Raw genomic sequence first — 9,789 nt, forward strand, 5'->3', positions numbered from 1 at the left:
TTTGGTCCTGAGCTACCAGCAGAGCTCGATGACCTAAACCTCAGTCCTGCAACTCAAGGATGCTCAGATAGGTGACCTGGGCATATAGTGGATTGCTCAGAGAGCACAGAAACAGCCCCTGTGAGCTCCTGCTGAGGTCTCCAGACTTGCAGGAAGATTTTTAATATTGCTCAGCTGAAGCCGTCAGACACGCACCTTGGAGCGGGCAGCTCTAACCACCCCAGGGAACACGAAACTCTTCGAGCAGCAGAGGACTGGTGATGTCGGGGCTGCGAGGCTGTAGCGTGGCCTTTGCATCCCAACACAAAGCACAGCGCATTGCACAGGGTGACACTAAGTGTCCAATGTCCAGTCCAGTGGTGGGGGCTGCCTTGCTTAGGGCTTGCTCTTTAAAAAAATACAGTCTTGCTGTACATTCTGCCCTTTTTAAATACATTAATTGCCATGGAAACAATGCTCTTATTGGTATGGGAGCAGCCTGGTGGCCTCCACAGACGCAAGATAAAAATCAATGGAGATATTGAAATACGGGCTGTATTTCAGGACCTTTTGTGGTTTTGGGGCTGGTCACCATGGGCACGTCCATGAGAATGGCTCAGACACTAGCAAGATGCCATCTTCTATGGAGAGAAGGCCAGGGACAATAAAACACGAAGTAACATCCCTTTTGCTGTATTTATCTGCTCGGTCAGACCATCCTTGTATGGAAGCTGGTCCCAGTACTCCTGAGGGTGCTCAGCTCCCAGCAGGGGCCAGAGCTGGGAGTAGCTCCTGCTGATGCGCCCCAGTCCCAGCTGCCCTTCACGTCCTCGTTGCCAGCAAGTGGAAAGCCTCACCTGGTCTCAGACCTTGGCAGGGCGGCTTTGCTCCATGCCTTCCCTCTCCTCATCCATGGCCCTTTCCACCAGCCCGGCTGCCTCACCATAAAGAAGGAAAAAAACACCAACGTAATATGCACATGCCATCGCTTCTTGGCCTTGAGAGTCTTTTAAATGGCACTGAGGGGGTTTGTACACAAACCAGCACAAAGGGAAGGGCTGCCGGTGCTATTCCCTCCCTACTCGCAGCCGCCTCCGAAAAGCCGGTGCAAAGGGCAGCCCCGGCTGCCCGGCTCTCCCCTCCCGGCGAGGAGCAGAGCTGCCCCGTTCCCTGCCGTGCCGCCCATCATAAAGGGGTCCCTGAGCTGTTATCAGGCAGTGACAGTTTCCGCCATCAGATTCCTCCTGTCCGTCAGGAAAGCTAAATAAGGAACGTCGTTCAGGCGGCTGCAGGAAGAGGGGAAATGCAGGGACATCCGGCCCAGCTGCCAATTTTTCCTTTCCCATGAACCACCGCTGACCTCCGCCAAGGGAGAACCTGGACACCCAGCCTGGCATCGGCACTGCTCCTCTTCGCTTAACCCTTCCCCAGGGGGATGCCCCGGCCCCTGGAGCCTGCCCGGGCGGGCGGCCTTGCCATGCTGTGCAGTGTGGCCTCTGTGGGGTGGCACACAGACACGGCGTCACCGGCGCTAGCACCGCAGACCGAGGCGGGCGGACTCGGCGCACCGGCTGGCATTCACCCAGCCAACGGGAGCCACAGCCAGGAGAAGGCTTAACCCCTCCGCGCCTGCATGCGGGTGGGTGGCCACACCTCGCATGGCAGCAACGGGTCCCGAAAGCATCGTTGAGCTACTCTGATGGCTTCCCTCTTTGCATGCACTGAGACCCGGAGCAGGGTTGGGCTTTTTCCCTCGTTTTGCCCTCTACAACCGCACTGGGGTTTTCCAGGCTCTGCCGAGAGCTGTAACCAGCTCTGGACTGGCTGCTGCAAACAGGTAAAATCTTATCTCCTCTTTTCTCTCTGCTCACTCTGCTCATCAGTAATGGGGGATAAAGACCTGGAGGGTCTGCAGCCTACTCAGCCCTTTCTCCTGGTCCTTCCCGGGGACAGCCCTGGGGTCCTTGCTGCCTTTCACTGCACAGAAGCAGAGCAGGGGAGCCGCAGCCGCCTGGTTATTACGTGCTCAGAGGAGGGGAGACCAAAGCACTTAATCGGAGTATCTCTTGCCTTTCCCCACCACCCTGTTCTCTGTGTTTCCCCAGTTTGGAGGCTTTTCCTGACCCCCTGAACCGATCCTCCCTCAGCACATGATGTCCGTCCCACGGCACCTCCAGGTTTGGCCCGCAAAGCCTGCGCTGAAGATCCTCACCCTGGAAGGAGGGGGCAGAAACGCAGCAAGAAAAACAGTTCACACGTGGGAGAAGTTGTAAGGTGAAATACAAGTCACTGGCTGAAACCTGTTTCTGCTACCTCAGCAGGGAAACAACTCCAGGAGAGACTCCCCGTTTAATATCCTCAGATTATAAAACTCGGTGGGAGTTTCGCCACCGGCTGCGGCAGGGACAGGTTTTCACCCTCCTTCTGCTGAACTTGCACCTAGAGATGGAACGATTTGCCCGCAGCCGCTCAACAAAACCAGCGGTCACGCTGGGCTCAAGGGCTCGTGCCTCCTCGCCGACTTGACCACAGGCCATCTCCACTTCCACTATTTTGCGTTAACAATGAGGCACCACAGATGGGCAATAATACTGTGTGCCGAAAACATCAGAACTATTTTGACCAGAGAGAAAAAGCCCCCCTGGGACCCGGCTAACCCTCTCTTTTAACAACGTGAAACAAGAAACAAAGGTCTGGGATAGCCAGAGGCAATAAAAACCCTGGAATTCATTTAACCAGTCACTAGATGCCAGTGCAGCTGCAGCAGTATTTCTTTTCCTAATGAAGGACAAAAGACAATTCCAGCTCTGGCCCAGGGCAAGGCTCAGCTCCGGCTTCCCCAGCAGACACTGGCGTGCATCGGGCGGTCACGGTCCCCCCCATGGCACCCAACTGGCGTGGGACCCTCTGGGGACCATGTGCCCGGCTCCCCGCTGCCCCTTGCCCAGGTGGAGATTTGCAGGAGCTCCCTGGGGCAGGTCAAGGTGAAACGTGGTGCTGGGCACCCCTGGCTCACAGTCCAGGGTGCAAAAGGGGACCTTCAGTTTTAACTAACCACCTGTGGACTTCTTCCTTGCAAGCCCACATATTTTTCTATGCACAATTGCTTTTGGGTCCAGGCAAACGTGTAACACTCCCAAGGCCCCATGGTGACGAGCTCCACTGCTGCATGGTGGCATGCAACAAGCCACCGGCCCCCTGCCACGCTCCTCATCCTCCCAGCATGGGAACCCGGCAGGAACTGCCTTCTCCAGGCAAGCTGTGATTTTGCAGCCCTCGGTTGCAATGCCCCAGCCTGTCTTTCCCAGCGGAAGATCCCTGCAAAGTTTAGTCATTCCTCACACGGAAACCACCACGGCCGCTGCTCCTCCGGTCTGGCTCCCCACCCTCCATGGGCAGCGCAGCCTGTGGGGTCCGGCCATCACAGGGCTCTCTGCTTCTCCCCACACCTGCAGGAATTCCTCACCCACCCCCGCCCAGGATCCCCATCACCTCGGGCTTACTGCAGCTTTCTCCTTCCACTGCTTCCACTGGGTTTAAATACACAGCCCCCCCAAACTGGGGGTGAGGGAGCCCCCCACCTTGCCCCCATTGCCTGGGCTGTTTCAGTCCAGCAGGCTGAATGCAAAGATGCCACGTTCAGTTGGGAACACCTCTGCTGCGCCAGCTTGAGTGGCTGCGGAGAAGGTGGGTGGGGTGGGTGCTATCTCCAGGGCTCACGTTGCCCCCCAAAGCTGCCGAGAGCCAGACAGACCCGGGGACCCATAAAGAGCCCCCTCCTGCTCAGCAGCCGCTCTGCAAAGCCACCTCCTGAGCACCACAGATGCACCACACACCATTGGAGAAACTTCTGCCTGGCCACGGCCCCCTCCTGCCGCCGTTCCCGTGGGATCCCGCTCTCCCTTTCCCTCCCCAGGAACTGCCCAGGGACGCCGGGAACAGCCTGTTCCCTCCTGGCCGACTGGGAGCACCTGCCCTTCCCACGCCTTCCCTGGAAAACACCGCACCAACACAGGGCCAAGAGACACCCCGGGGACAGCGATCCCACGTGGAGCACGCCCACGGGAGAGGGGCAGCAGGGAGGGGTGGGACACGCCAGAAGAAGCCTTCTCCCGCCTGGCCCACGCTGGCCGGGGGACATTGTGCTGCCGGGGGAGTGTCCCCTCGACCAGACGTCAAATTGAGCTCAGCAACAAACACTCTCATGGCTGTTTGTGCAGGCAGCGAGCCGTGGGCTCGCGTGCCCAAGCCAAGTCCCAGGGCGGTATTTACAGCCCATTGATCCAACATTGTCCCTAAGCAGAGAGGGGGGCACAGGGGCCGTGGCTGCCCCCTCCCTGGCAGCCCCCGGGGACCACGGGCTGCATCCCTCCTGTCACCCACCTCCTCCTTGGAGGCCCTGGCTCTGCTTCATCACGAACAAGCGCTTGTGTTAAGCCAGAGCGGGGCTTGTGGTGCGCTCGCAGGGCTTTTGCATGAAAGGGTGTTGCTGAAATGGCCCGTGTTTATTACTCGCAATAAAGCAACTGCTTCAAATCCCAGCTGCGAAGGCGAAAGTTGCTGCTGGCACGGTGAGCACGGGGCTGTCCGAGCACCCGGCGGGGGAGGTCTGCGGGATCTTAGAGGAGGGCAGGCAGTGGCAGCCAACGTAATGGGCTCAGGTCCTACACAAGCAAGGGGCAGATGCTCTTGAAAGCGGGAAGCTAGAGTCCCCAACGGAATTATTTGGCTATGGGGTGGCCAGCGTTGCTCTGTGCCCAGAGCACGGTGGCTCAGGGGGCACATGCTCTCATCACCATCCTAAAGGGTTACTCCGAGATGCGCTGGGATGCTGGGGCCGAACCTCTGTCTGCTCCCCCCATCCCACCACCCGCAAAGGGCAGCTCCCCAACTCCTCTCCATCCTGGGACACAGGGAGAGCCTGTATGCTCTTACACACGGCATCCCCTCCTAGCACTGGCCTGTTTAACCAGGTACTGGGGTGCAGGAACAAGCAGGACACAGGACTCAAAGCCAGAACACACCTTTCATGATCCCGAGATTAATATTTCACCCTTCCCAGGTGGAACAGTCTCACACGCCCATCCCTGCTTCCAAGGGGAGCAAATATTCACACCCAGCTGGGATTATGGTTAACGAGGAATTTGTGGATCCTTTACACGCTGACAAATTGGTCTCAGGTGGAATGGAAGAAGAGGCAGCAAATCCCCAGGGTATGGTCCCCGACTTGAGCTACGCATCATCCTTCATCGCTGCACTAATCAGGCAGAGCTGGAGAGCTTCAAAGCTCTGCGCAGCCCTGTGCTGATGAGGCCCACACATCACACCGCCGCACTGGCCAGAGCCTCCCCGGCACCGCTCCCCGCACCTCCGGGAGATGAAAGAACCTGAGAACAGCTACACGATGCTTTACAAATTGCTAACAAGAGAGCTTTGAACAGCTGCAGCTCCCGCCGCGATGCCACCAGGAGCAGGTCCCCTTCTTTCCCCCTGAGCTCCAGCAGCCGGATGGGTCCTTCAGCCCCACGGCACCAGAGCCACCAGCAGCATTTTGGGCAGAGCAGGTTGACGGTGCTGCTGGCGGTGACCTGGCCGTACTGCACCTCTGCGGCCAGACCTGCAGCCCTCCGGTGAGCTCACTTCAACGATGGCAGCAAACGCTGCTGGTGACAGTGAGTCACTGAGCTAAGGCTACAGAAAATTCTATTTATGCTCCCAAAATTCACCTCCCCACGTTGCAAGCTTCCAGCGTTACTAACTTTCTGTCGGTCTCGCTCTGATCCGGGCTGTAAATGCTTTACCCGAGCAAGCAGGAGCTTCCCTGTGGGAAGCTGGTGGGGCTGGTGCCCCGTGCCCACCGCCCTGGCAGTGCCCACCCAGTTCTGCTCTGCCCCACCGTCTCTGCTCTCTGGAAGGGCACTGCAGCCCCATCTCTGCCATGGTCCCACATTCACCTGACCCAAGCCACGACCAGGGGGTTCAGCTCGCTGCCCAACAGCCTTTGGCCCCAGAATTGCTATGGGAAGGAAAAAACATTTCACCAGGATCTACCTTGGGTGACTTCCCTGGTGGACCAGAGCTGCCAGCCACCGGCTGGGAGAGGCAGGATGGACGGCATCGCATTGACCACCGCCTCCGTGTGCCTTCCTCCCCAACGCGCTGCCCGGCGCTCACAAACTAATGACTCCGTGCATGAAAAAATAAATAAACAGAGCAGGGAGCCGGCCTCCAGGCTGCCCTGCCGGCCGGGCGCTTCCCTGCCCAGAGAAATCCCTCCTGCAAGAGTCCGATGTGGATTCTCCCCACTTGCAGCGAGACCCCCCCGGGGCACGGGCACAGCGTGGGCTCACCCACGGCCCCGGACCCCGCAGGGACGGCAGCAGGGTCCTCCCGTCCCGTCCCCCCGCTGCGGGGGACACTGTCACAGCCGTCGGGGACACCGGGCGGGTACCGCGGCACGTCCCCGTCAGGGATGGGGGATCCCGGGACAGGTTGTGTCTGGGCTGGGTGACTGCGGGGCGGCCTGTGTCGGTCCCCGTCGGGGATGAGGGACCCCGGGGCAGGCTGCCTTGGAGATGGGGACCCCACGACGGGCTGTGTCGGTCCTCGTCGGGGCTGGAGACGTCGGGGTGGGCTGTGTCGGGGCTGGGAGACCCCCCGAGGGGTTTTGTTGGTCCCCGTCGGGGAAGGGGGACCCCGGGGAAGGCCGTGTCGCGGCTGCGGGACCCTGGGGCGAGCAGCGCCGGTCCCCGTCGGGGAAGGGGGCTCCCGGGGCGGGCAGCGCCGGGGAACGGCACATCCCCGTCCGGGATGAAGGACGCCGCGGCAGGCAGTGCGGGTCCCTGCGGGGTCTGGGGGACATACGGGCGGGCAGCGCCGGGTCCCGTCCCGTCCCGCCGGGGCAGCCCCCATCCCCGGCGCTGCCGCAGGTGCGGGGCGGGCGGCAGAGCGGGCAGCCCCGCGTCTCTCACCTGCCTCCGAGACAATGCCGAGCCAGAGCCAGAGGGGCAGCGTGTAAACTCTCTTCATCTCCGGGGCTGCGGGCAGGTCCGTGCGGGGCGATGCGGAGCGGTGCGGAGCGCCCCGCGCACCGAGCTCTGCTCCCGCCGCGCCCCAGCTGCGGCAACGCGCGGCGGCGGCGGGCGGGGAGCACCGGGGGCCGCTTCCTTTTCCTCCGCCCGCCCGGGCCGCCCGCCGAGCCCGCGGGGCGCCGGGCGGGCGGCGGGGCGGGCCGGGGCGGGGCGGGCGGGCGGTGCGAGGCGGGGGTCGGCGGGGGGGGGGGGGGGGGGGGGGGGCTCCACCTGCGGCTGCGGGCACCGGCCGGGTGTCTGCACCCCCCCGCACCGGCGTGGGTGTCCCGCGGGTGAGCGGGTGCGTGTCCCGCTGGTGGGTGCGGGGGTGTGGGCGTCCCCCCGCAGCTGGGTGTAAGTGTGTCCCGCACCTGTGTGCCTGGGGGTGCATCACCCCTGTGCCCGCCCCCTCCCCGGACACACGAGCACCCCCACAGCTGTGCGCATATATGTGGAAACACCCCTGTGCATCCCACCCGCATCCGTGTGCGGGTGCACCACCTGTGTGCAAATGCCCTCACATCTCCTTCTGGTGCGCACCCGGGTGCTCGTCCCGGCCTCTCGGACCAGAGGGAATGGACACAGTGTGGACACGATTCCCTCTCACACCGGTGTGCGCACACTTCACGCGAACAAACACATCTCACATCTGCCTGCACACACACCTTCACGCCCGCATGCACCCCCCCCAAAGCCCACCCCTCACACCTGTGTGCGCACTGTCCTGCACACCCCCCCCCCCCGAGCCCCCACTCCTCCTGCACCCCCCCCCCAGGGGCACACAAAGATGCACGTGCACTTTCATGCAGCTGTGTGCACACAGTCGCACCCCTACCCTTTTGGGGGTGCACTAGGGGCCCCCACTCACGCTGACCATCCATGCACACTGCCAGCAGCATGGGGCAGCCGTGTTGCCCCCCAGCACCGTTACATGTGGCACACGCACCCCTCTCTGGAGGGTGTTCAACAAAACCCATGCACACGACCGTGGCGTTGGCAGCAGGATGGTGACGGTGCCACTCCACGCGTGCCAGCAGCACTGCCCCCACACCGCTGCCACTGCCAGCGACAGCAGCTCCGGCTCGGTGCGAACCAGCTGCGAACATGCTGGGAATGGAGGCGATGGCAGGGCTTCGGGAGCGCGGCGGCATGGCGGGCACAGCCTGTGCACCCAACGAGCGCTGAAATTACCACAGCCCTGGAGGGTTATTAATTATGCACGCTTACAGACAGCGAAGAAAGAGCCTGAATGAGAACCATGTGCTCATGGCTTCGAAAAGGCATGAAAACTTCTTGTGCGCTCAACTGCTCTTTTTGCCAAATCCGTGGAAGAAATCACTCTGTCCCTCCCCTGGAGCCATCAGAGGGGCTCCAAGCCACAGAATTTATTTTACCCAACTCCCCCTGGCCCAATTAGTGAGTTTTAAACCCTGAGAGCGCCAGCTGCATTGCTCTTCAGCACACTCATCTTGGACCATGTCCCTCCTGGATCCCAAAGGAACAGAAAGTGATGGTGTCCCTCCATCCCAGGAGGGTGCTCAACCCCTGGAACCTTCTGGAGCAAGATTTTTAAAACTTGCCGTGTTGATGGGGTGATGGGGCCGAGCTGGGGACCACACAGAGGTGCAGCGCTGCCCATTGCCGCAGGGAGAAGAGCTGAGATTGCGGGATCAGACCCCTCTCCAGTGCCAGGTGCCATGACCAGAGATGGGGCAGCCATGGGGCTCCCCACCACGGCAGCGTACCCACGCTGGGGACCACTGTGAGCATCAGGGGTCATCGATCTTGCACCTGAGATGAGCAGCGAGGTGGTGAGGTGCAGACAGTGACGGAGGGATAAATCACATCGCACCGCTGAGATGCTGGACAAAACGCACGGCCCAAGGGCTGCCTGGAGAGGCTGAGTGCGAGAAGAGCAAAGGGCCTGACCTAGGGATTCTCTGGCACCCCAAAAATCAAGGGATTTTGGCACCCTCCAAGGGGTTTAGCAGTCCAAATGTGGGGCTGTGCAGGCGGTGGTGGCCAGGACCAGCCCGTCCATGCTGCCATCTAACGGCGGGACGCCGGGGAGGGCTCGCCCCGCAACGACGGGGAATTTTCCATCACAAACACAGGGTGACTGTGGGACCGAAGGGACCTTTCCATTGTTGCCACCCTGGGAAACAAAAGGTTCTTATTTTAAAATCTTGTCCCCCTTCCAGCACGTGGGGGGACCCGAGGAAGCAAAGGCTTCCCCAAAGCACAGGACAAAGATAAACACATCGCAGCGGGGGCCAGGAGCTGCCGGACACTACCCAGCCCCAGGCACGGCTGTGGGAAAGGCACCCTGGGGTGGCTCTGAGGACACCCAGGGACAATACGACAACGTAACCTGCAGGAAAATCCAGCCTGGATCTGGGGACAGTGGCGAGATCCAGCCCTGGCAGGGGCTGAGTCCGGATGCTGGAGCAGAGAAGAGTCCCCACCCTCCATCCCAGTCCCCTCCTGCCTGAACCCAGGGCCAGGCCCAGTCGGTCACTGCATTCACGCTGTACCTGTGGTTTCTACTCTGCATTTTGTCAGTGAAATGCATTTTTCAGACAGCATTTAGCGGCAGGCAGTGTTTCCTCGCTGGGCTAACGCTGCACGTATGGCAGCTCAGAGCAGTGTTTTCCCTGCACGTCGGAGCTGCCGTACGTGGTGTGTGCGGGGCAGGGGCTCTGCCTGCCCCAGCCTTCCTGCCAGAGCCCTTCCCCGACAG

At 61.2% G+C, this 9,789-nt stretch overlaps 1 protein-coding gene across 2 annotated transcripts in view; it reads right to left on the reverse strand.

The window, feature by feature from the left end:
- FLT4 (fms related receptor tyrosine kinase 4) overlaps nucleotides 1-7,119 on the reverse strand; it is a 59,916-nt gene extending 52,797 nt beyond the window's left edge. For both annotated transcript variants that reach the window (XM_074603969.1, XM_074603968.1), the window contains exon 1: nucleotides 6,951-7,119. In XM_074603969.1, coding sequence (XP_074460070.1) covers nucleotides 6,951-7,008 — 58 coding nt within the window. In that variant the 5' untranslated portion in view covers nucleotides 7,009-7,119. The remainder of the gene's footprint in view (nucleotides 1-6,950) is intronic.
- Between the last annotated feature and the right edge of the window lie 2,670 nt (nucleotides 7,120-9,789).

This window comes from Larus michahellis, chromosome 11, assembly GCF_964199755.1.
Source record: "Larus michahellis chromosome 11, bLarMic1.1, whole genome shotgun sequence".
In the NCBI taxonomy this organism is placed as follows: Eukaryota; Metazoa; Chordata; class Aves; order Charadriiformes; family Laridae; genus Larus; species Larus michahellis.